Source organism: Hippoglossus stenolepis, chromosome 14 (assembly GCF_022539355.2).
Source record: "Hippoglossus stenolepis isolate QCI-W04-F060 chromosome 14, HSTE1.2, whole genome shotgun sequence".
In the NCBI taxonomy this organism is placed as follows: domain Eukaryota; kingdom Metazoa; phylum Chordata; class Actinopteri; order Pleuronectiformes; family Pleuronectidae; genus Hippoglossus; species Hippoglossus stenolepis.
In genome coordinates this window covers 13,185,166-13,212,036 of record NC_061496.1, presented here as the reverse complement: position 1 = coordinate 13,212,036, position 26,871 = coordinate 13,185,166, and the positions used below count along the sequence as shown (strand labels likewise).

Below are 26,871 nucleotides of genomic sequence, written 5' to 3'. Positions count from 1 at the left end.
GGTTTGTGAGTCCAAGTTAAAAAACGACATCATGTTCTGTCACCAATGTTTAATGTAACTCAACAGAAAAAGCATGATTCCTTCACTCAATTTGTCTGAAATGCTCAAGATGAACTCGACTAAAATACAGAAATATGTCTGAAGGTTAACTCCTGTTTTAGGACATAACCACAACCCATAGACATACTGGTTGTGCTAAATCAAGGCTTTTGAATGTGGAAGTGTCACAGTGTTAAATTCACTCTGTCACATTAAATGCAATGAGTCCTGTCTCAGTTTTATAAATGTGTGGAACTGATGCAGTGACGCCAGGACATAGTCAGGTCCCAACAATACAAACTGAACAGATTAGCATGTTAGCACAACAAACACTAACCTCTGTGAAGAGAAGCGGTGACATGTCAGAGAAGAGGAGGGAACTCCGTCAGGATGGAGGCTAACAAACTGTGGATAAACGAATGTGTCTTTACAAACTCTTCTGAAGCCACACGACACGTAGCACCAGCTGGGTTCATGATACGGAAGCAGCGACGTTATGGAGCGGGACGGTTCATCCGGTACCGGTACCGGGGATTACACGGTTCCGTTCTCCCACCTGCTGCTGAGTCCACTCACCAGCATGTCGCTCTTCAGTTAGGGCCGCTTCTTGTCTGGCTTCTGAATTAGTGGTATTAAGTGAAGGGTTTTATGGCTTTAGTGTATATTTATATAATTTATATTTAATATCCTTGACGTTAAATAGCAGCCTTTATTCCCATATCAGTGCGGTGCTGCTTTTTATTATATGAATTTGAAACAGTAATTGTGGCCTAGTTATCACAGCATGGTCTTCAATATATATATTTTGATTTATTGATTAGGCATTCATGGAGGCACAGTGAGGATGTATAACACATAACTGGTTCGTAAAATGTTTTTCTGTCATTCTCTGCTCATCATAAAGAATCCAAAACCAAAAATCAGTCTGTAAACTTAAAAGGAATAATAACGTCACATTTAGTTTTCAGTTTTACACTGAAATGTTAAGACATATATAAATATATATAAACCAGGATTATTGATTAACGATGACATTTAAAACACTTGTAGTAAATACATTTTCTCACTGGAACTACTTTCTACCTAATACTCCCACCAACAAGGCTCCACTAGTCTGTGCCGTAAACAGTGAAACGTTTACCTGGTACCAGATGTTATGTTCAATCTCAAATTCAATCTTCTCTTCATTTGTTATCTCCGCTGGGCTGGCCTGCAGTCAGCTGCAGCAGCAGAGATAACGCTCAGACAATTACTAAGTATAGACTACATGTAGCTCCACTGGTATTTACGTGACGTCAACAGACTACATGCACTAAGACGAGGTGGTGCCAGAAGCTTGGTGATATAGGTTTTAACCATAATACTGAATATAAGACATAAATGTATAAATATTGCTGCACGACAGCTTCCCAAAAGTGAACCCAAAGTATCTTGAATGCCCCCTGGTGGCTGGCTGCAGTATAGGTCATAAATCCTGTCTCCTCCGTGTTAGTGGGTGGGACTTGGACCAAACTATAAAAGTCAAAGTAAATGATCTTACATTTTTCCCTGAGATAATTTATGTAATTTTAACTCATATATCATTGGTATGTTCAAGTGCTAATTTATCCAGTAAGTTTGGTTTTAATTAGTTATTTGATGATATCAAAACTGGGTGAAACATCATGAAGGACAGCTGATTGGTCGAGCGTGTGTATAAGCAGAACCTCAATACTACAGCTTCACACCACGATCTCGACTGCACAGACTCTGTCTCCTAATGATGTCAAAACTGAGGGACGGTTGTACCCATACAACCGGAATAAGTTGAAACATGTCGTTCATCACATTCACAGTCTATGTCTCTCATAACTGCCTAAAAATCATGCCTCTTCATCCTGTAAACCAAACTGCATTTATTTTTGCTTCCCCAGAGAGGCGGCCAGTAACTTCCTGACTGCCTTAAGCCTTCAGAGGAAGAGCCGGAGTCGCCAGCAGTCCCACCAGGTGATGTCTGGAAACATCTGGGCTGCTCTGAGGATAGCGTTGTCCATGATGGACCAACCAGAACTCTTCCAAGCTGCAAACATCGGCGACCTGGATCTCCTCATGCGGGCCTTCAACCTAGACATTTGAGGAATGGGAGGTAGTGATGACAGCATCCCCCCCCCGCCCCCTTCACTTTTACTCTGTAGTTTTTAACCCAACAGCCAAAAGCCCAAAGTGCACACGTCAGAAAAGACAGGATGTGATGTTAGAGACTACAGTGTGATTTTTTTATGCACGTCAAAATTAACTGCAGTCGTCAAAGTTTTTTTTCCCGCCCCAAGTACCTTGGAGCAGCTCCGAGGACAGGTTCTTCCAAGTGCTTGAAGTGGCTGCTTTGTGATGGATTTGCACTGCAATTTGTGATTTCCCTGAAGAGCACAAGGACAGGCAAAGATTGTACGAGCAATGCCTTAGAGAACACATCAATTAAAAACTGACTCATCCAGTGGAACAGAGCTGAGCCAGGAGAGACGAGCAGGCAGACAGTCGGAGCCTCACACGGTGTTTGCAGGGTAAAGACGAGGTTTTGTGGAGGAAAAGAAAAAAAAAACTTTTTTAAGACTCGAAACTGTTCTCTCCTCCTGAGGGTCGGATTAGAGTGCAACTGATAAAGACTGCACCACATGACCCGGACCCTTCGACTCCTGTCCCCTGGCTTGTTTTCATCCTCTTTCAACACAAAATAATGATACTGCATGAATAAGCATTTTTTTCATGAACGGATTCCTCTTTAAAATTAACATACTTTTAGAAATGTTTCCCTTTGCACTTCAGACAACTTCCTAACCCGAGTGGAATGTGGTAGCCAGGTTGTAAAGCCTTACTCAAATGCATGCAAATATTTATTTATACTATTTTTGTGGCAACAAAAAAAACCTGCAAAGCCATTTTTAGACTGCTTTTCGATTTCTTTAAATAACTGCCGTCTCCTGAACTCGAAAGCTTTCTGAGTTATTCGTTTTTTGTTGGGTTGGGTTTTTTATTTGTACGGCCTTGGCTCAGAGCTTCTCTTTGTTCCCTTTATGCTGACTGGTCGGAGAAGTCGACACAGACGCTGGGCAGCGACGTGATCTGTAAAACCTTCATTAGTCTGGAAACTTTCGAACAAACGGGGAAAAAACATCTCTTTTCATCTTCAACCCCTGTAATGACTCTAGAGGCTTTAGCATTTGATGTCAGCATTACATCCTAATGTCCCCCCACGCTGTACACAGTATAATAGCATTACAGGTAAAAAATGTGTATGGAGCTGCAGGCCAGGACCCACAGCAACAGCTTGGGGTTTTTCCCAATGCAGTCATTTGTTTCTTTGCCACATCTCCACAGGCATTATGTACATGATTTAAATATGTATGTAAGCCTGGGCGGAATGCAAACAAGCTATTTAGTTTACCATCTGTAAACCTCTAGTCCCGTCACGATAATTCAAGACATGAGATCATCAAACAGGATGGGATGAAATGCAGTGATTCTTTTCCTTTTTCCATAACCACGCTTTTTTTAGCTGACGGCTTCTCTTGCCTCACTTTTAGTTTGAAAGTTGCTCTGTGAGGTGAACATCCCGTTCCTCACGGTGCCACAGAGTAAATGATGGATAATCTGCTGGAGTGGAGAGCTCAGCACCTTGGCGTTTGACAGCCGTGTCTGCAGTCCGGGCCGCGCTGCAGAAGGTTGTTTTTATCTCAGACCCTATGCAAAAAGGTTGTGTTTTATGTTGCCGTTCGGGAATTGTCGGTTTGTCCTTCTGCAGAACAAAAGGAGGCCAGTGATTCTGTGCTTTGGAGCGGCGATATCAGCGGGAACCAGGGACCAGCACGATGGCCATTCATCTATTAAACTGTACAACTGTACCATTAGGAAACTAGGGGAGAACAAAAACAAGAGGAAAGTAGGCAGGGAATGTGGACGTGTAGTCTTCATGTTTTATAACCCTGTGGTGTAGCGATATGTCTACGACCTCAATTGCACCCGACAAAATCAATGCTGTACATCAAGCTTTGTTATCAGGTACATGTTTTATTTCGCCGGGCCGCTGCATATGTTCCCTTTGAAACTCACCCCAGATGCACTTTAGAGAAGGAAAGTCTCATTATTCAAGTCCACAGCTCTGGTATTGAACCAAATATGTTACAATACTGAAACAGACAAGCGGCTGCTGTAGTCAGATACTTCAAACACACTGTTGGCACAGAGTCTCTGTGGTCAGCCATGATGTCAGATGGATCGAGGAGGCGGCGGAGTCCCGGTGAGACACAGCACATATGTGCGTGTCATGAACAATATCCGTCAGAGTGGCATGATGACAAAGGTGAGGAGGCCAAAGCAGGAAGCACAGATGGGTTCACTCTCTGAGATTCTATGATGATAGTTGCAGTAATTGCAAGTTTAGCTTTTCAGTGAATTGAAAAGAGTGATATCCAAATAGTCCTTCAATAGTATTCTGTTTAACTGTAAATTATCAATAAATTGTTAAATAAGTAATGTTGACACATGATAGCTGTATGGCTTGAATGATGGCAGTGATCTTGATAATCGTCATCATGAAGAAAGTGAAAATAAATCCCTGCATCTGCCCTCTAAATCAAATCCCCTCCAAAAGTCAAATGGATTCTTCCATGTAGCATCCACCCCTGTCACATCAGTGTATGTGGTAATGCTGCAGCTAGAAGAACTCACTCCATCCACTTTTCTTTCCATAAACACATGCAACTTGTAACATTTGCCCGAGAGATTGTAGAGAAGGAGTTATTCTTCAGACCAGGATCTACTTCTTTTTCCTTTTTTAAAAAATTATCACATATTCTGTCCCCGGTCGTCCCAGCTGTCTTCGCTCTTAGCATCGAACTGTAGAAACTCTAAAAACATGATGTCTGCTAAAATGATCAACTCTAGTTTTCCTATGGGCTTGTAGACCGTTGCTTTTTTTTTTTTTTTTTTGCATTTCCAGAGATGTGTTGAAAATGAAGAACTTATTTTTTTAAAAGAAACCTTTAATCGCTGGCTTGAAATCTAAACTTCTACCGTGTGCGTCATACTGCAGTGGTTGAGATATAGGATGCCTGGCGACACATTTCTTTCCGTAGAACCTACTACTGAACCCTCTCAGGTGAACTGACCTAGCTTAACGCATGCTCCTGAGGAACTGAGGTGGATCGCATGCTAGCTCCTCCTGCATTTCTTTGTTGTGGATGCTGTTTATTTTCATCGGTATGCATGAAATACATGGATGTGCTCACTTTCTCTCCCACTAACATATACAAATGAAATATGCGATGAAGTTTCCTTACAATATTTTTACAATACACTTTTAGAATCTGCAACCTTGACAAGAACTGATGTATATATTCAGTACACATTCTGCACAATAGGCTTTTTGTTGCATAGAACAAGAGGGTGTACGAAGCTCGAGCAGAGAAACAAGTGTTACAGCGCAACACACTTCATCTCTTTCAAACGTACCTGAGCTTGGACACTTGTGTATCGCTACAACTGGCATAGGTATATTCTGTAGAAACTGGTAACCACTGCAATAACCCCAACCTATAAAGCTGTTGCACCACATGTTTTTAAAGGAGACATATTGTGCTTTTCTAGTTTTTCTCTTCCTCTCGTGAGTTATACAGGTTCTGGTAAATGTTGTGCAAAATTAAAAAGCCCAAAGTCCGCAGTAAAAGGAGCTCCTCTCCCCGAAAGGAAACACTGCTCCTGAAACGTCTCGTCAGTCAGTCTGGCCCATATTTAAAGAAACAGGAGCTAAAACGAAGAGTTTCAGACAGAGGCTGAACAGAGGAGCTGCAGCAAGTATGAGGAAAGTGACGTGTTTTCTGAACATTAAAGCATGTAAACCTTCTCAAGTATTAACCCAAATTAAAACTATGAAGCTGGCTCCTTTAATGTTGAAACTTGATCATGTCTAACACCATATAAATACATAATTATGCACTTGTTTGAAGTTTTAATGTCATATAAATTCTGTTTGATCACACAAAAATCTGATCTCATTAAATATTATTTCACTTGGTTTCTTTTCAAAAGAAGACTTTAGAGCAGCTTTTTCCAGGCAGTTCTGTGACACTTTAAATGAAAACCATTATAATTGAGTCTGACCTTGATCGACAAAGACTTTGTGATGAAAAGTGTCAAAGACAGAATGAAATAAAATGGTCACAATGAAGAATTAAATTGAAATATACTGGATGAAATAACATTTCTATAATAATGCAGAGGTTTCAAAATGTATTGATTATTGTATTTTCTTTGTAATTGTTCACGGTATTATTTATTTTATAATATTTTATTTTAAGGTTTATGCAGGGTTCTCCAAATTAAATTTAGGAGAATTGTTTTTGGCAATTTGCTAAAAACTAAATGTGTTGAGTCTCTTTATAAAATGTTAACCACAGCTTCATGGGTTGGGGTTCATGAAGGTGATCGGTACATGTACATTTCTTTCTTCACTCCTTTAATTCAACATGTGTACAAAGGCAGTTTGTTCTGGTTTATTTATCAATGCATCAGACGTGTGAATAAATTGATATTTTGATGAATGAAATTAGAAAATATATACTTTATATACAGTAGTAAATTTACTGAAACACCTACTATAATGCATATAACTCTCCCTGTATAATCACAAGGAAAGCATTAGCACCTTTGAAACTTACAATATGAAAGTAATCTTTTAAAATAAACTGTTGTTATATATTCTACGCTCTGGTGTCTCGTTTGTTTTCTTACACAACACTTGAACTGCAGTTTCTCTGTTCATTGTTAAAGAAGCCAAGTCTCAACAAAGGTGTAGTTTATTAAATTATCCAAACATTGTAAGTAAACAGTGCCACTGTACTGTCATGACTCTATCCACATACGTCAAAGCCATTTTTGGATAAACGCATACATTACAAAAGTCAACTTAAAATAATCCCTTCAGGAAAACTATGTAATGGGAACTACACAACTGGCACAAACTTGTTTGCAAAAAAGGCAACAGGGTAAAAACAGGTGAAGAACCTTTTTTTTTTTTTACATTTAGTTAAATGAGAAAAGAGAACAAAACTCACAAGAGTACAAAGGTACAATCCAAATGACTAAATGTCAACGTCTAGTGCACATGTTGACAGTGAAAAAGCCTCGTTTAACCACGTAAAGAAGAAGAAGAAGAATGGAAGAGACCGAGCTGGAGGGAAAGCTGAAACAAAACAACAGAAAATGACGTAATGATGTAATCAGGAGGACAAGGGGGAGAGAAAATGAATTGCACAGGATATCTGAAGACATTCACGACTAAACATCATTTAGCAAGACGGCAACTTTTATCAATGGCAGAAACACAAGACTTGCATAGAAAGACCTTTTAGAATTTCCTGCTGCATAGACAATGAAGACCGCAGCACTTTATCAGGTCGTATCTGATGGAGATGAGAGGTTCGGGATTTAATAAAACGGAATCAGTGCCGAGGGAAGTCTAGACACAGTGTGGCTAAAGGGGAGAAGTGCAGAGATATGGTTTTACTCTGGGATGTGAGATTTTTATCTGAGTGCTTCAATAAAGTTTCTTTGTTTCTATCGACGATCCTTTGATGTCGTTTGTAAAAGTCATTACATGTGAGTGTTTCAAAGGACAAACATATTCCAGACTTCCACAGTTTTTTAAGTCTCCATTTTTTTGTTTCTTTCAACGCTCAAGAAAATGTACCTTCTAGGTCGGAGGACTGTCCTTCCCTGTGACGCTCCAATATTAAATTTTTACAAGGCAGAGCTAAGTCACTTTTCAGCAGAACATCCCCTTTAAAACAAGCTCCCGCAGTGCACAGCTGAGTGACACACACTTTCACCACATGTCGAGGTCGTCGCACTGGAATTAACTGACAAAACACCAGTTCGTTTTTTTGAGATGAGAAAAACTAAACTGGATTCAAGTCCAGTTCAATGCAGCATCACAGTAAATAATGAGGATATGAGAACAGACATTGAGATGATGTTGACAGTCAGAGGTTATAAACGTGGGTGACCCAGCATGAGGTTATGGTGACTGGTTCTACTGTCATATTAAGAGATGAAGAGGTTTCGTTTTGCAGTGAGCACCATGATACATTCAGCACTGCACCGGAGATATGAGTCACTCTTACAGCAGGTGCCAGGGAGGATTTGGTTGTCGTGCATATTGCTTTTGGATGTGGGAAAATAAATGAAATAAAATGACCTGTAAAAAACAGGTCAAACAGAAAGGTGAATTTGAACTCTCAGGTCACAGTCTGAATCTGTCAGAGTGATAAAAGAACCAAAGTGGACCAGCTGCTGCTGAGAGTCCACGTTTCTTTAGCCTACAATGCAAATTGAGTGTGGACTTCTTTACCACTTCTATATAACGTACATGAGTATGGAGGATTTGACAGCCACCTGAAATATGCACTTCCAGCCACTTCAAGGTTTGACAGGTTCAGCAGAACCGAAGTAGAAATTTGATATCACATTCAATGTGCTCGTACCTGGTGAATAAAAACATCTACTTCTACTGCATCAGGTGCAAAATACGAAGTTGTTCCGGTCAAAAGCGAAAAAGGCTTTCAGGGAAGGAGATAATACTTTTATCTTGATAAGTCGGCCAGTGAACCACGGTGCTTCCTCATTAACAGTGACTAACACGTCATGAGCCATAATTCAGCCACTAATACTGTCACATTTTACACATTTCACGGCCGTCTTGGTGCCCCCCTTCATTCTGAAACATACATGCGGTATGCTGCTTATTTCTCTCAGTAGCCGAACAAAAAGACACTGTAAAAATTATTTTTTCCCGGGGGATTAAAAACATTCTTTTCTCTTTCAAAGGAAATTGCAAAGCCACCAACGGCACAGTAATTTCTTTGTTGTTTTTTTTTTTGTCACAGTTTCAGAGCATTTCAGGGCTGGCAGTGAAGCACTGCCATTTCAAAATACATTTATAAAATGTACCACTTTGAAAATATTGGCACAGTAGCTGAAGGCATAGAGCAGGAGGAACAATGGGATTTGATATGTGGCATTATTGTGTGTCCAGAACAGTCCAGAAGTGGAGAGATTGCACACATCCCTCTGCACTGTCGAGAAAACGTCTCTTTTTCTTTTGAAACATAAACACTGAAATACACATTTAAAGCGCAACATAACACAAATGCACATGAAGCACATTGCTTTCCCTTTCTGACCAGTGTTCCTGGTTGCTCCTGAATGACATCACAGTAAGGCGAGCAGCTGGTCTGAGAGGTTATTTCCATCGTTTCCACTGCGGCTGTTCACACAGTTGTCTGCCAGTCTTCTGAGTGAAAGACTGTCGTTCTTTAAAGGTTGCTGGGTGGAGGAGGGCGGGAACTTCACTTTAACTGCTCGACAGTCGATGGTAAAAGTAGATGTAGCCCAAGTCTTTAGGAGGCCTTTCTGACAAACACACTTTGTGGTCGTTGTAGATCAGCCACCTGCAGGAGGACGCCACATGATAGTTTAGTGCTGCCGGAAATTATTGTTACCGTTTATTTCTAAACTGACTGACAAAGGAAATGGGTCAATTTGTTATTTTCATTCAGTCTCAATAAGCTGAATTATTTATTTTCTGTATTATGTAAAATAATTGAATTTTGGATAAAATACATTTCCTGGGATTACTGATAAAGAAAAGAAAAACACATCCACTGTTGAACAGGAAAGTCGTGATTAAAAATATGCTGCAAGCTTTCTACAATTAAAAAGAATTATATAAATATCATTTTGTGAGACTGTGGACAACTCACCTTCCCTCCTTTTTGATGTGACAAACATAATGTCCAGACATTGTGGATGCTCCCATGTGGCTGATGAAGGCAAAGAGCTCATAACCTGGAATAAATAGAAATAGATATTGTGATTAACAAACACAGCAGAGTTTCAAATAAAGAAGTTGGTTAAGATCCGCAAACAAGGGAATGCAAGAAAACGCAATCTGTATTATATTTTCAGCAGTTTGTAACGCAACAAAATCATAAAGGCAGTGCCTAGCGCATACAACTAATCTTAAAAATCAAACACACAATGAATTGCTTATTGTCAGTTTTGTCCGATTTTAATAAAAAAATAGGAGTAGAGGAGAAGTAGCTAAAGGACACAGTTAAAGGTTATTTATAATAAACAGGCTCCTCTTTGGACAAAGACAGGTGAGAATATGTTTCTGCTAAAAGTGAAGAGAAAATTCATAATGATGAAGCGACAGTCTGATTTCAACTAAGTATTAATCTTAATTTATTTTTCTTTATTTAATTTTCATTTGATCAGGCAGCGTCATTGAGATTTTCAAATTAAGAGTGTCTGCATTGTCAATGGTCCTCTGTGATACTTACAGCTGCGTTTTAAAATACAGTCGTGACGATAAAACAAAGATCTTGACTAAAAGAACTTGCACACGATGAATCACTGGAACTCACTTTATCTAAGGAGAGGTTCACAATCTCTCAACTCTGAGTCTTACAATAGTCAGAAAACTGCAGCAGGTTTTTCTTGCTGTAATTTTTCTCTTCATAATGGCCTTTGAGTGATCGGCCAGCAAAGAAATTTCAGTCTTAGCGATGGGGAACAAAATCCATTTTTCTTGTAGAGAGAAAAAAATAATTCTGTCATTCTGAAGTTTAAATGAGGCTTCGGCAGTTTGACAACTCAAGTGTTTATCTTCCAGAGTTACAGTCATTCTAGTATAAAACTTGATATAAGTGTGATGTGACTTTATAGCCTTATGGTTCTGTTGTTTACATCTTGAGCAGCAGGTTCATCATTTACTGTGAGTCTCTATAAGTCTCTCCTCATAATGTCTATGGAAAATAAGGCAAAATATCTACACTTTAAACATGTTGACTCATTAGTATAAAATTCCCTCTTTCATGACAGTCAAACTAAACAAAAAGGCAGCATTAAAAACTAAAAACACTCAAGACTCGAATAAGCATCAGATAAACTGTGTTGTGTTTTTTTGAGACAGAACAAGTGCTGGTGAATTTGTTCTCCATCACTTACACTGACAGAGCATTGGGAATGATTTTGTTGATGGAACGTATGGACAAGAGGAAATAATGCAGTAAAAAAGTGGTTCAACGCACTTGAATAATGTTGTAAGATGGACTTGAAAAATGATCAACCTTTCCTTCAACGCCTCTGTCCCTGATGAGGATGCAGTAATATTATTGGAGGCAGAGATTAAAAAGCTTGTGAATCATGTTTTCATGCGACTGGGCCTTGAGTTGTTCTGGCAGAGCAGGTCAGTGCCCAGCAGCACCAGACAACATGGTGTGTCATCCTTCAGACAGTAATTAGGACTGACCGTAAACTGGCCTGTGGAAGTTCAGGACAATAGACTCAGACCCCATGCTAATTTCTTTGTCAGTAAGATTTGTGCTTTGTAATATTACAATAAAGCTTGATTTAAGTCCAACTCCAAAAACTTCCTCTATATTCGGTTCAGTAACAAATACAGTCATGAGAGACGAAAGGTCGCTCGTGCAGAGTCACTCACGTCCTGGTCCGTCTTTGACCCGCGGGCCCGATGTTTCTCTGTCCGGTGACAGCGTGGAGTCGCTGTGCGAGTTGGCGTTGGAGAAAGCGTTGTCGTTGGGCTCTGTGTCGGCCATGTCTGAGAGGACGTCACTCTCCTCCTCCTCCGGATGGGTGAAGATCCAGTCGAGTGCTCGTTCGAGGTTATTGTTCTGAAACACAATGGAAACATAACGTTATAAGCTCACAGACATTCACACAAAAAAAGCCATTAATATTTAACATCTTTAAATTTATCAGGGGTGAAAATTCAACACCCTGTAGGAGGATATTGTATCGAGAGCGCTGCATAGTAACGTCTGCAGCTGCACAAAAGTTTAGAAAAAATCTTGCCACAACAGGAAATATCATCACGCAGAAGACTTATGGGCTGTAAATAGATCGCATATGGTGATACAATCAGGGTCGAGGTTTAGAAATGGTGATATTCTATATTCTTGTTTTCTTCCTCTGTGCCGTATCATGAACAAACTCAGCATCAAAATAGTCCGATGCGGAGCAAGTTAAAATAAGCGGTCATTTATCAGGGAGGTGGCAGGCATCCATCTGTGCCAAATTCCCTCTGAGGATGTTTGCTTTTAATACAAAGTAGAGGTGTGATTCCTTGAGAATGTCTCATCCGACGAGCTGTTTGCTTTTCTGTCTCAGGTCACAGAGGCTGGAGGGGAAAAAAAGTTTCTCCTTCTGATTTTAGGCTAATAATAAACCATCCCCGAGACTATTCTCTGCTTCACATCCCCATCCCCCTAGTGGGGAATAAGTGTTAATTTTTTCGACTTCAACAGCATCAATGGCACCAAACTCCCAATTGGAGTTTGGTGCCATTACGGGTGATAAACAAGGAATCCGGGAGTCTATTTCTGTGTCTTTCTAAGTGTCTGCCGGGTTATTTTCTGCTGAGGATGCAGTTTGAAATGTGAGGCGTGAGAATCAGGGTCCATCTCAAAACAGGAAGCGGACAAACTTTTGCACTGTACATTTTTACGCACATTTTGACCTAGTGTCTCCACATGTCACTGAGGCAGATCCTGTTTCTAAAGCTGAATCAGCGGAGGAGACCTTATGCTGCTGGGACTATTTGTAAACAGCAAGGAGAGCAGACAACTTTAATCACTCTGACATGTACCACCTATTAAATTTGCAGTTTGGAAAGAAAACAACTGGGTCAGCCAAGTCCAAATATGACTGACAGAGCTTCATCATCTCAACCCGTTTTCAAACACCTCCCAACCCTTCTCAGATTTTTATCGTCCAGTTTCATTCGTGTTTATTACAGAGATTTTCTGAAGGATTATTTTTGCGTTACCTCTAAATGTGTTTTGAGTTACATAGGGCGGCTGTGGCTCAGGAGGTAGACCAGGTCGTCTACTAACTAGAAAGTCAGAGGTTCGATCCCCATCTCCCCCATTCCACGTAATTAAGTGTCCTTGGGACAAATACTAACCCCCCAAATTGCCCCTGACGGCTGTGCCAGCAGAGTGTGAGTGATGTATGACAGAGGCAGGGCTGCACAAAGATGCTGTGTATGAACGTGTGAGAATCCAATCTGAATTTCATTTGACATATTATAGGCCTGACTGACTTGGGTCTGGTATCCACGCTCTAATAGGTAGCACATTTCTGCTCACCCCTGTAGTTTGGAGCTCCTTATTGAATTTTACTTTGAACTGGGCATGAAGTATGCAAATGTAGTACTACTGCTCAACTGACGTGTGTATAATTAGTGAATGTAAACTGGAACAACTATTCCATGTCTCTCATGAGGAAAGCAGATGACTGCACACTTCAGCTCCTATAATGAAATGACGATGTTGCATGAACGAGAAACTACTGTGAGAAAACACATGAGGGAACCCAAAACTAATCCTCAAATCAATTCTCGCCTCGACTGTAACCCGAGTCTCTGTAGTTTTTTGTTAACAATGTGCATTTTTATTTCCATAATGAATAAACAAATGAAAAGCTTTTGCTGCAATTTCTTAATTTTACTTCTTTTTTTTGTCTGACAACTCTTGTGGTGTCGGGCAGTTTTTGTTCATGCACTTTTTTTCCCTGCACTTCTCAGAGACACTTATCAAACTGTGTGGGTGGTTCTTGCTCCTCACTTTTTCTCTTGCTCAACTTTTTTTTCCCATTTAACTATAAATTGTTTCTATGAGAAACAGACAAAGGCATGAGCACCTCCTACGGAAGTTTTCTTTTTTCTTTGTCAGATCAGAACTTGCGACCATCTCTGCCCACGCTGGCTGCTCAGTTCTCCTTGTGCACATTCAAAACAAATCACTGTTATCACTGTTATCACTGCCACTAACACAATACAGCCACAGCAAAAAATGATAATGAATTAGGCCTCAGGTGTCGGCGGCGGCAAATGTAGAAACTCATAAAGCCAGGTTGATAAGCAGTAAGCAGACAGCCCTTAATAAGAAAACATTAAAGATTAATAATTATCAGCTGACAGAAACAATTTATTAGAGAAGAAGAGAGAATGAAGACTGGAAAAAACAAGTCTGGGTTATTTAACAATACGAAGAGCAAACATGAAGAACAGAGTGGGCAGCGGACTGACCGTGGCTTTGAGTGCCTGGATGCTGTGACTGCGGGGGAAGCCCATAGAAGTGAGGATGGCGATGCTCTCCTCGGGGGGTGAGTTGGCCAGAGGCGTGGCGGCGCCCATGGGGCTGTCACTGATGGAGGGACCAGGATCCATCATGGAGGGCAGAGCGAGAGGCTCGGCAAAGTCTGAGTGGAAAGAATAATAATAATGTGATGCTGCAGCTTGTGTTTATTTTTAACCCAATAAATGAACATATTTGTCTTGGAGGTCAAAGTTAGCAGAATCTAGATATTTATTTGTAGTTCTGCGGCTTGCTGTGACAAAATAAAGCTGCTAGATGCCTCCTGCACATCCAAGTATTTTCAGTGTGTTGCTGTTGTACCCGGTTTATTTAAATGTCCAATACATAACTTCCTACACTAGAGGTCGCTCAACAAATACAATAACAGAAGACCTAGTTTGATGACATCGCGAAGCAGCGCGGGATCATGGGAGTTGTTGCCGTTCACCATTGTCGATGAGGTCATGTATTAAAGTTTTATTGCTAGGCAGCACACAGCGATGAGTAATCAGGATCTATTACGAGTGACCAATACAAACAGTGGAAGGAAGAAACAGCCGAATGGCTAACTGGCTAACTGGCTAACTGGATAACTGGCTAACAGTTTGTTTTGTCTTCATCATAATTCGTTTGTCCTGGAAGTTAAAGCAGAGACCGACAAATCTACAGATAAAGTTACAGGTAAAGCGGATATGACGCAATTAAAACATGACCAAAATTAAACATCCCGTTACCTTGTATAAAGTTGGGGGATTTCTCTGGGTTTGAACATTGTTGGAAACACAAATCAAGTAATTTTTAGACATTGTTACGGAATTGTTACATATTAGATCTTTAAAGTATATATAATCTAAGATAGGGACAAACACTCCCTGCATTTTAGAACAAATAGAGAACTGCTGACTCCACTGAGAGTTTATTCTAAGGAAGGAGGTAAGTGTTGTACCTAACTGGTCCTGTAAATAAACACAGACATGAAACACACAAGTGCTAAACCATCATCATACAATCACGTGTGTGCGTGTGTGTGTGTGTGTGTGTGTGTGTGTGTGTGTGTGTGTGTGTGTGTGTGTGTGTGTGTGTGTGTGTGTGTGTGTGTGTGTGTGTGTGTGTGTGTGTGTGTGTGTGTGTGTGTCTGTACAGGCACCCTGAATACTTCTAGTGCTGGAAACAGTATGTGACCCTGTGGCATGTTTGTGTCAAAGCCCAGATTAGCCCAGTGAGTCGACACATCTCAAACAGACGTGTTCAACTGTTCAAATGAACACACACACACACACACACACACACACACACACACACACAGAGGCTATTCTTATAAGGACTGCATTCACAGCCTGACTAAAACATTATCCCTATAACCTTTACCATGACCAATTGATGACTAACCCTACCCTACCTATCAACCCAACCTCCATACACACCCCTAACCTTAACCAGGAGCTCAGAATTAATGTTTAGCTTCACTTGAACCAGGCTTTGGTCCCCATGAGGTCTACTGATCCAGACAAGGTCAGTGTTTATGCTGGAAAAGGTCCTAAAGACTTAACAAAAGCGAATAGACACACACAATCAACATTTTACCAAAACACATAATTTTCCTCTATACCTTCGTTTTTGTTGTCCATAAACTTCATTATATAGGAAAGAGAATTTGAATAAAGCTTTATTGTGATGTTTGGTGAGTTCATAACTCAGTGTTTCTGACTGCAGGTCTTTGTGGTTTTTACATAAATTACAATGCAAATTTTTCTGAACTTTAAAAATCAGTTAACAGTTACAGCCCCCCCTTATGGAACAAGTAAGAATAAAGTTTTTCCAATTTTGGAACCGGGTTCTTTTATGCACTTTCAACAGATTCAAATGAGAGTGAATTGGCCCTCAACCCGGGAACAAGGACACTCAGTGCTCTGCTGTTAGCGATAAACAGAGCCTTCATCACTGTCCTTGCCATGAATGGAAATGTGGAGCCACTGCCAGCTCTGTCGCATCGTCTCGTGTCCTTTAGACACAGTTAAAATCCTTTATCATTTAACTTCCAGACTAAACTTTTGACTATGTGAATCTGTGACTCTCGTTACAGCCTTTATTAAAGACATTGATGAAGTTTCTACGAACTGTGGCCTCATTTTTAGCTTTTATCAAGATCACTGAAAACTAATATCAAATAGTTAATAATGCTGAGTTGACTTTCTCCCTCCTAAGATGACGCCATTAGTGTAATTCTGTAAATGCAGCACTCAGGCTTCACTTAAGTCAAAAAGAAAATGTTATGAGGCACTGCCACTGGATCTGAAAATGAATATGTGAGGAATTTAGTTGTCAAAGAAAATGAGCTGAAGTTATGCTAATGGTGAAGTAATGAAAGCAAACAAATGTGGGAGGTAGGTAGGAGTACAAGTAACCTCTGAGCGGCAGAAAGGCACAAACTGTTTTACTGGTGTTATTGCGCCTGAACGCAGCCTATTTTACAGATGCATTAGGCCCATTTAAAACCTAACAGGCAGGGGGCTGCTCTAATTTGCCTCCACTGTAGAGGCCAACCAGGGAAATAAAAGTGACACGAGTTAACGCCACGGGGGAACGTCTTCGCTGTGGAGCGAGTCTGCAAGAGACAAAGTCAGCTGCCGCAAAGTTTCTGATGATGACAGACGCACGCAGACAAACACCTGCAGTACACAGAGGGACGCAGAGTGTGACACTCGCACAAACAGCTCGGATTTGTCTCCGTGTGATGTGATGTGTCTCTCACTTTGAATTACCTTTGTGTTTAAAAAGGTCCCATACAAAATAAACCTGCCTCACCTCTTTGTGTGATGTAGTGTGTCAGTGTTCATGATTAAATCAGGGCTCAGACTTGTGGGACGATTCAACTCTGATGCACCCGTCCCCACAATCAGAGGAGAAATCTCGTCCTGGACCTTGTTTAAATGTTTATAGCAGCACACTGCAACATTTTTACCTTAAAAGAGCATCTTCAAAATTAGTTTCATGGTTCACTGACTTGGAATAGGGAGAACGGAGCCACTTTGATTCCCACTCCTCACCCTGACCGCATGTTCTTGCAGTACTTTGGTAAGCGAGTGCGATCACCTGTGTGTAACTGACTGATAGTAGCAGATAAATTGCCAGGATCCGGCTCAGTAAGTTCAAGGGTATAATGCTCAAATGTAGATCAGTTCAAAAAACTCTGAAGTAATTGATTAATTAAGTTTGTTCTTTTTTGTTACAGCAGATGTTGTTCTGTAAAAGTTACACAGTGTTGATTTAACCCCAGATGCTAGCTATCACAAAACCGTTGACAGATATCAAAACTGACAGTTATCATCCAAAGTTTCTCCTTATTTGTGTGATGCAACGAGAAACGAGATTTCAATTTAAAAGTTCGACTACGATATTATAACTCCTGAGCCCAGTTTAAATGAGGTGTTACACATGCTGCTGATTTGTGCTGTGTTTGCAGAACTGTGTCCCCCTAAAGTGCAGCTGTTGTCCTGATTATTTGTCACTAGTATATTTGGTTTCTTCTGCAGTTACCTTTTTAACCCTTGAGCTCTCACTTAACACTCACCCCAACCTCTACTTCTTGTCACGACTATTTTTTCTTGACTATTTCTGATCATTAGACCCATGTAATGAATTTGGCAACGTTTTAAAGAGACATACTTCCACACTACTGTGAATGCAGGAAGGAACAGCTGATACTTTCAAATCCTAGGAGATACAACCAGTTACAACCTGGCTGTCATTGGACAGGTCGCCAGGGCCAACAGGTACAAAAAAAACACTCACATCTACGGACAATTTAGAGACTCATGCATGTCTTTGGACTGTGGGAGGAAGTGGGAGTGCTCAGAGAAAACCCACGCTGACAAGTGGAGATCATGCAAACGCCACACAGACAGGCCCCGGACAGACCAGGTTTCAAAGGAACCAGGAACCTTCTTCCTATGATGTAACAGTGCTAACCACCACACTAACGTACCAACCTGTTAAAGGAGTGCATCGGTTAATCAGAACTATTTTAAATTAACGGCTCTAAATTCCATCCATTGAAAAATATACTGTAGTGAACATCTTCATCCAAAAACACATCACATTTTTACAATGGAGTAATTGGGCACATGTTCTTTCTTTCTGCTGCAGTGTTTCCCATAAATCTCTCTCATCCCTTTCTTAATTTAATTCTGGCCTCAGCATAAAAACTATAAATATAATGTGAAAGCATATTGCTCATAGACTCAGTCTGTTCTCCTGAGTGCAGTGATGTCTCCTCACCTGGCTCCTCCATGTGGGCTATGATCCAGTTGAAAGCCATCTCAGGACCCATGTTGCCTGTGTAGTACACCGCCTTCCTGCAGGCCTCCAGCGGGAACCCCATCTCTGCCAGCTGCATCACTGCCACCTCGTCTATTTCTGGAGCTGCAGACACACAGACCAACATCAATACCTGCAACGTGCAGTTGCTGATTCCATCAATCAACCAATCAGATTTAGCAGTGGATCTCTCTTTGGGCCTCATTAAACAAAAAGAGCAGCGGAGGGTCGGCCCCGGGAGAGGTTTATTTATTGAGACAGGATTTGTCAAAGAGAGAAATGAGTGTGGCTAAAATGAGCAGAGCCAAACAGAAAAGTTAGTTTGAGCTGCAGCTGCAGCACCTGCTCAGGTGCACATGAGGTTTAGCTCTGTAGCATTCATCACTTTACCGCCCTGTGACCAAAATACATGTTCCAAAGCTATAACTTATAGAAATGTTACATATTCACATACACGTACTGTATCACAGAGTAAATGAGAAGAGAAGTATAATACTCACAGTCGACAGAGCCCATTGAGTTATCTGAAAGAGGCAGAAAACTATTTCAGTTGGCTTTTATGTATTCATATAACAAAAACAATTTTTCAGGCTTATGACAAGACAATTATTTTTCAAGTGTGTGCAGTGAGGCGATTTTGAAGTAGTTTGAATTTGAATTTGCCTGTGTGTGCTGATTCGGTTTTCAATTTAGTATTTCTGTGTGTGTGTGTATATATATATATACACTACCGTTCAAAGTTTGGGGTCACTTAGAAATTTCCTTATTTTTCAAAGAAAAGCACTGTTTTTCAATGAAGATAACATTAAATTAATCAGAAATACACTCTATACATTGTTAATGTGGTAAATGACTATTCTAGGTGGAAACGTCTGGTTTTTATGAAATATCTACATAGGTGTATAGAGGCCCATTTCAGCAACTATCACTCCAGTGTTCTAATGGTACATTGTGTTTGCTAATCGCCTTAGAAGACTAATGGATGATTAGAAAACCCTTGAAAACCCTTGTGCAATTATGTTAGCACAGCTGAAAACTGTTTTGCTGGTGAGAGAAGCTATTAAACTGGCCTTCCTTTGAGCTAGTTGAGTATCTGGAGCATCACATTTGTGGGTTCGATTATACTTTCAAAATGGCCAGAAAAGAGAACTTTCATGTGAAACTCGCCAGTCTATTCTTGTTCTTAGAAATGAAGGCTATTCCATGGGAAATTGCGAAGAAACTGAAAATTTCCTACAACGGTGTGTACTACTCCCTTCAGAGAACAGCACAACGGGCTCTAACCAGAGTAGAAGAGAAGTGGGAGGCCCGGTGCACAACTCAGCAAGAAGACAAGTATATTAGAGTCTCTAGTTTGAGAAATAGACGCCTCACAGGTCGTCAACTGGCAGCTTTAAATGGTACCCGCAAAACGCCAGTGTCAGCGTCTACAGTGAAGGGCGACTCGGGATGCTGGCCTTCTAGGCAGAGTGGCAAGAAAAGCCATATCTGAGACTGGCCAATAAAAGAAAAGATTGATATGGGCAAAACAACACAGACATTGGACAGAGGAAGATTGGAAAAAGTGTTATGGACAGACGAATCAAAGTTTGAGGTGTTTGGATCACACAGAAGAACATTTGTGAGATGCAGAACAGGTGAAAGATGCTGAAGAGTGCCTGACGCCATCTGTCAGCATGGTGGAGGTAATGTGATGGTCTGCTTTGGTGCTGGTAAAGTGGGAGATTTGTACAAGGTAAAAGGATTTTAAATAAGGAAGGCTATCACTCCATTTGCAACGCCATGCCATACCCTGTGGACAGCGCTGATTGAGCCAATTTCCTCCTACAACAGGACAATGACCCAAAGCACACCTCCAAATTATGCAAGAACTATTTAGGAAGAAGCAGGCAGCTGGTATGCTGTCTGTAATGGAGTGTAGCGCAGTCACCAGATCTCAACCCCATTGAGCTGTTGTGGAGCAGCTTGACCGTAGGGTACGCAAGAAGTGCCCATCAAGCCAATCCAACTTGTGGGAGGTGCTTCAGGAAGCGTGGGGTGAAATTTCTACAGATTACCTCAACAAATTAACAGCTAGAATGCCAAAGGTCTGCAATGCTGTAATTGCTGCAAATGGAGCATTCTTTGGCCAAGCAAAGTTTGAAGAACAAAATTAATATTTCAAATAAAAATCATTATTTCTAACCTTGTCAATGTCTTGACTATATTTTCTATTCATTTTGCAACTCATTTGATAAATAAAAGTGTGAGTTTTCATGGAAAACACGAAATTGTCTGGGTGACCCCAAACTTTGAACGGTAGTGTATGTTTTTAATTTTTATTTTGGGAGCTTTATATATAAATATATGTTTTTTATTTTTATTTTGGGAGCTTTGTTTTAAAATGTTTTTCCTTAAAGCTATTGTTAAGCACTTAAACTATGATTATATATAAAACGTTGTATGCAAAATTAAATGGACCTGACTTGATTTTGTTTATATGATGTACTTCACTGTCAATCCATTTAATACAATTTGACTCTCCAGTGAAACTGAGCCTTTGTGCTTTGACTTTGGGCCCTGAGGCAAGATACTAAACATAGTATCAATATATATAAATACATTTTTTTTATTTTTTTTTGTTTATTTCAGTTTCGAAGCAGGAAGAGGAGGTGAAATAAGTATTCAACATGTAACAAGGGTCCTCAGCCAGAATCAGACCAAGGATATCATGATTATGTGGTAAGTGCCTTATCCATTCAGCCCTCTGGATGCTTCAATCAGTCACACTATGGATAGTCCCCGTAATGATGGGGCCAATTGAAATCAGCGGCATGATGTGCTCGAGTGAAATCATCAGAGCAGCCTCTAGGTGAGACCTTTCCATCACCTCCAGACCTCCTGCTGCTCATAAAAACACTGCAATCACAACTTCTGCTCATTTGAAACACGCTCAGCTTTTGCAAAGCACCCCCCCCCAGCAGTGTTATTATGGACAAAGAGATTTGATCACTGTGACGACACAGACCTGAAGAAGACCATTTCAACTGGGAACAAGGCAGCAGGGGTTTCTTTTCTTTTTCTCTCCTCACCACTTTTTGGAGCACATTAAGTAGTTGCAACGGAGAGATGCAGTTTGTTTGGTTTCACGCACCCACTCCTGTGTGCCTCCTCCCTTTCTTACAGATTTTAATTGAATTAGAAAAAAACAAGGAGTATGTGAAATTAAACCTGAGTGGGGTTTTATAATCAGATTAACAAACAAGCCAAAGCCAGAAATCAATTTCTATAAGGTTTTCTGAGGTTTCCAATTATTTGTTTTATGCATCGAAAAAAAAAAAAAAAATATCATGAAAGCCACCATCTCATTTATTTAGTTTTTGCAATTTCTAAATGGCCTGCAATGACCGAGTGAATGGATGGTGCACAAAGCAGTGAGAAATCATGTGGCCCAAACAACGTACAGGAAAACACATTTATGTGGTGCTGTGTAATCAGTGAGAGGCACTGGAGCCTGGTGGAGACAGATGACTGACCAGTGATTAATAACTGCTGATGCCAGCTGCAGGATAATGGGCCGGTGGTTAATTTGCAGCTGAGAGAACCCATCAAATAAAATGTGAAGTAAATAAATTGGGGAATGTATTGAAAACAGCACGTCATTTCCTCTGACCTCTTTTTATTCAGAGTTTGAACCAAATGTTTCACGCACTGGAACTTGTTTTCTATAGAAACGGAAGCAGTGAGGGGGAGTCAACAGGGAACCTATGCAAAATACAGAATTCAAATTACTCCTAACTTTCTGAAGGATTTAACAAGTTAAATTTAAGACCTTTGTAAATCCCAGAAAGATTTATACTTAGATGAAGTAGCCTGGTAAAGAATAATGGTGTGTTATCTCATCAACCACAGACAGTAGTTATCCATCCTCTTTCCCAAAGCCAAGACAAGTGTGTTGCGATAAATTCTGACCGGGGTGTTTGTAGACTATAAGTTATCAGTTCCACGTTGGTCTTGTTTGTAGTTTTATTAAAGCATGAGTGTGTGTACTGTTGAGAAAGAACTACAACACAGAGACATTACAAACCATGGAGCCACAGCATCTCTCTTTAGAAAATAATTTTAAAGCATGACAGTAGTGGCACTAAATAAAAAATTAACATAATTAAGACCTATTGATATATTTAAGACCTATGGCATTATATTTTAACATTATTAAGACTTTTAAGGCCTAAAATTCGGATGATTTTAAACATAACATTTTACATTTTATACTTTTTAGACTTCTTAAGACTCTGCAGACCTTGGTCTTCCATCCCAAGGCTACTACGTATTTTAAAAAGGAGTTACACATATTTTCCAGCATTGATTTTACAGTGGCCCCATGTGTTTCCTGACAAAGGCTGTTTTGGCTCAAAGATGATTTAATGTGCGAGACCTTGAAGAGTTTTAACGTGGACACTTCACGCCTCCAAGAAGCCAGTGGGATTTGGAGGTCTGAGAAAGCAGGAACAGCACGTACAGTTCGGTGGTGAAATATTAAGGCAAAACGTGTTCCTCAGAGTTTGCTGTCCTGAGACGCAGCCAGCTAACTGATTTTGTAAAGCTTTAAAAAGATAAAAACAAACTCCCAAGTCAGTGAAGACATGGGAAGCACAGCAAAGGCCCGATCGCAGCTGTTACTGTGACTCTGCGCTGCTCTTTGGACCGCTTTTTGTGTTTGGAGCTCGAGGCAGTACAGAACACTCTGTGCTTCACGCCTACTAAAATATTAAGCAGGACACTGATAACTTGATGTAGCTGAAGTTTGCAGACAACGGAAACAGGACGGGAGGAACAGGAATAACCGTCACAGAGGAGACAGAGACAAAGAACGACAAACACAGAGAGGGAGGTTGTTTTCTTGATCTTTGGGGTGAGACAAAAAGGCTCCAACACGTTGCATGTAATATTGGGCTTTTGGAAAGAATTTCAGAAGTTGAATGTACTTCAAATATTAAAAAAAAGATACTATTGGAATGTTGTAATTACTATTTGAAGGTATACTTGTATTTCTTTTCTAAATATGTTGACTCAGTCTCCTTCACTGATCTGCAGTGGCTCACTTGTGTTGTTCACAAGGGGGTGAGATGCTCCTGAGACACGCTGCTGTATCAATGGTACATAAGAGGCTAAATTTCATTAAATATGAAATGGAAATATCCCCAAGCAAACACTGACACACCAAATTTTCTAGAAAAGTAACAGAGATATTAATTGTGCTCTAAAATGCACATGCTAGCCTCCAGTAGCATACTACCCGGGCCCAGGGAAGTGCATTACAAGGAGATCTTATAAAAATCATTATAACTTATTGAGATTATCCACAATGTGAAAACAACAAATTGTCAGTAACAGACTCTCTCATGTGATTGCATTCATTACGCCCTTCAGAGAAAACTTGGGTGGCTTTGAGCAGAATATCATATTGGAGACAATTTCACAGATCATTTAACGCTGTCACAAAAAACACCCGACACCTCCTCAAAATGGATGTGAGGCCGCGGCGTTGCAACAACACACATCTGGTCAAAGTAACAAGGAGTCACTTGTTTATTGGGTAAAATCTGAAAAAAAACTGCCTCACAGATTGAGAGGTGTTTTCAGGTATAAAAATAGAGTGAAAATTTGTTTGGCTGTCTGGGTGAATAAAAAAACAAAAGCACGGGTGCTCAGGGAGAGCAATAAGACAACTGTGAAATTGAAATGAAGGGCCAGAAAATGCCTTCAGTCATTTTTTTTTTTTAAGAATCCATACAGGAGGGTAATGCCCCTGTGGGCCACAGGAGGTGATTCATGGGAGCCTGTGAGCAGAGGATACTTAATGAATTGTGGGTGAGAGAAATGGAGCAGTGTCTGATCTGAATACAGCAACATTTATCTGAAGCAGATCCAACAATGGCACCTATGTTTATTTGCCAACATGCAAAAGAAATGAATAAAAAATTTAATGACAGATTAAAAAAGGGAACAGATGCTATATTATAACAATAATATATCTGGATGCTCACCATAGACTGTATATATATATATATATATATATATATAAAGATGGAAGACGCGTCTCCTCGTGCTCCCACTATCCAAAATTGAAGCTGCGCCGTGGTAATCAGGGGGAGGGGCTATGGTAGCAAGGTCCCGTGGATACATGCACTTAACCAATTACAGTCAGTCTCAGTTGTCAATAATGACTTTTTACCCCATTGTTAGAGCATCAAATAACTAATTAAAACCAAAGTTAACAGATAAACGAATTATCAAAAATGACAGAAACTATTAATTTCACATGGACTTTTTAGTTTGGTCCATGTCCCATCCACGAACATGGAGAAGGCTGGATTTATGACCTATACTGCAGCCAGCCACCAGATGGTGATCTACACGCTTTGGGGAGCAGTCACGTGGTCCATCTTTATAAACAGTCTATAGACAGACAGCACAGTGTAGGTAGCACTTCCACCTCAGAACGTGAGCGAGACCTGTTCATACCTCTGGTGTCTTCAGGGAGCACAATGGGGGGCATGAGGTCAGGCAGCTCCTCCTCACCCGCCTGAAGCCCTGTGGCCCGCAACCGGTTCAGGTCCAGGAAGTCTGGAACATCGATGGCCAAGTCTGTACAGATAGAGACATGAATAAAAATGCTGACCTTTTTTTTCAAAGTTTGGGCCGTGCAATGCTCTCAGTTTTTAACATCCTCTTCACTTAACACTGAGGTGAGAGAAAAGGTAGGAAGAAAAAAGGTATGAAGAAAAAAGTTTTTCCACTCTTACGAAAAGCACTTTACTCTACAAGTCACTTTCATACATATATTCAAACAGCGCTTCTCTATTACGCACACTTAAACCCTGATGGGATCGAAGGTCATTTGGAGTTCAGTATCTGGGAGCAGGGGATCAAACCACCAACCTTCTGAGTAGTGGACTCTATCTGTAGCTTTATCTCCTGCTCTAAACACCCAAATATAAAAAAATGTATAAATATAATGAATTTGGGATAAATATATAAATATTCGTTTACATAATTAACTTATCATGTTTTCATTTCTCATTAGAAATTCAAGCTGCATCAACACACTCACTTATTTCTGTAAATTCTGTGTCTAGTTTTAAAAACTGCAGCAGCTCTTTACAGGATGTTTGTCTGTGAAGACATTATTTCAGCTGCCATGTTCTAAGGTCGACGCTGCCCTCTGCTGGGAATCTGTAACACTACAAACACTTAAAATAACTGAACCACCACATTGGCAGAGATCCCGTTATCCAGTGAACTGTGACAGACACTTACCTAGTTTCTTCGGCACCCAGTCGACCCCGAATGTGAATTTCTTGACCTGCACAATCAGATACTCTGGGAAGGAGGCAAAGCGGGAAGTTCTGCAGAGGAAAACAAATCAATTTTGAAAATGAGGGGTTAAAAATGAAAGAATGCAGAGTTTATAGATTCAACAGTTTTTGACTTAAAAGCAATTGGAAAACTGGAAACTGAGATGTCGAGTAGTCATTCCTTAAGTAGCTTACTTGACTCCAGCTGACTTGGCCTGTAGCGCCGAGCTCCAGAAGTCTGGGACGTTGTCTGGCTCGGTGAAGGCCTGCAGGCAGGCGGTGAAGGGGATCCGTGCCCTCACTGGCTCAGGAGGAGCCTTCATGTTCTCCTCAGCGTCCCTCCTCTTGGTCTCGTATGCCAGCAGCTCCTCTGGACGGATTTAAAAGGAAAATAAATGGTGAAGATCCACGACCCTCCATAATATCATGAAGGGTAACGATTAGTCATATAATGTATTAAATCAAGTCACATGGGATGTGGGATGTGATGACAGTTCACATGTACAAAGCCACTTCTTTACCTCGATTGGTGGCAGCCTCGATGGGGGCTGGCAGCTGGATGCAATAGTCCACCCGCTCAGCGTATCTCACCCGGCGCGACTGGCAGCACTGAATTCGCTCCTCCACCAGGAAGCGGAAGACGTCACTTGGATTCTCTGAGCCTGCACTGTTCCTCTGCAGATACAACGTCAGACAGGATGAAAGGATGAGTTTGAATATCCACAACAAAATCATGACATAAGATGAGGCAGATCTTTCATATATATATATACTAATTTTCTTCCCTGATTTATTCCTGATTCAAATGAAAGTATAATGGCAGTCATGGGTGTCATTTGGCCCTCACATTGTAACTGTACCATTTGGTTCCCCCGAACTTATGCACTCACAATCTCATATAAACTCTATTAACTTGTAAAGTTGTCCAATTGTGTCCAATGGCCTAAATGGTGTTTTGGTAGAGTAACATTCAGTCAGTT

The 26,871-nt window shown here is 40.5% G+C and overlaps 2 protein-coding genes across 6 annotated transcripts in view; one reads left to right on the top strand and one right to left on the bottom strand.

The window, feature by feature from the left end:
* Positions 1 to 6,776, top strand: part of pex5la (peroxisomal biogenesis factor 5-like a) — an 87,529-nt gene extending 80,753 nt beyond the window's left edge. For all 3 annotated transcript variants that reach the window (XM_035176945.2, XM_035176941.2, XM_035176940.2), the window contains one exon: positions 1,953 to 6,776. In XM_035176945.2, the coding sequence (XP_035032836.1) occupies positions 1,953 to 2,154 (202 nt within the window). In that variant the 3' untranslated portion in view covers positions 2,155 to 6,776. The remainder of the gene's footprint in view (positions 1 to 1,952) is intronic.
* A 75-nt stretch (positions 6,777 to 6,851) lies between these two features.
* The window catches only part of usp13 (ubiquitin specific peptidase 13), a 34,568-nt gene continuing 14,548 nt past the window's right edge, over positions 6,852 to 26,871 (bottom strand). For all 3 annotated transcript variants that reach the window (XM_035176937.2, XM_035176939.2, XM_035176938.2), the window contains exons 12-21: positions 26,413 to 26,566; positions 26,087 to 26,261; positions 25,854 to 25,942; positions 25,059 to 25,181; positions 19,052 to 19,075; positions 18,513 to 18,656; positions 14,186 to 14,358; positions 11,579 to 11,768; positions 9,834 to 9,918; positions 6,852 to 9,521 (exon numbers count right to left, since the gene is read on the bottom strand). In XM_035176937.2, the coding sequence (XP_035032828.1) occupies positions 9,425 to 9,521; positions 9,834 to 9,918; positions 11,579 to 11,768; positions 14,186 to 14,358; positions 18,513 to 18,656; positions 19,052 to 19,075; positions 25,059 to 25,181; positions 25,854 to 25,942; positions 26,087 to 26,261; positions 26,413 to 26,566 (1,254 nt within the window). In that variant the 3' untranslated portion in view covers positions 6,852 to 9,424. The remainder of the gene's footprint in view (positions 9,522 to 9,833; positions 9,919 to 11,578; positions 11,769 to 14,185; positions 14,359 to 18,512; positions 18,657 to 19,051; positions 19,076 to 25,058; positions 25,182 to 25,853; positions 25,943 to 26,086; positions 26,262 to 26,412; positions 26,567 to 26,871) is intronic.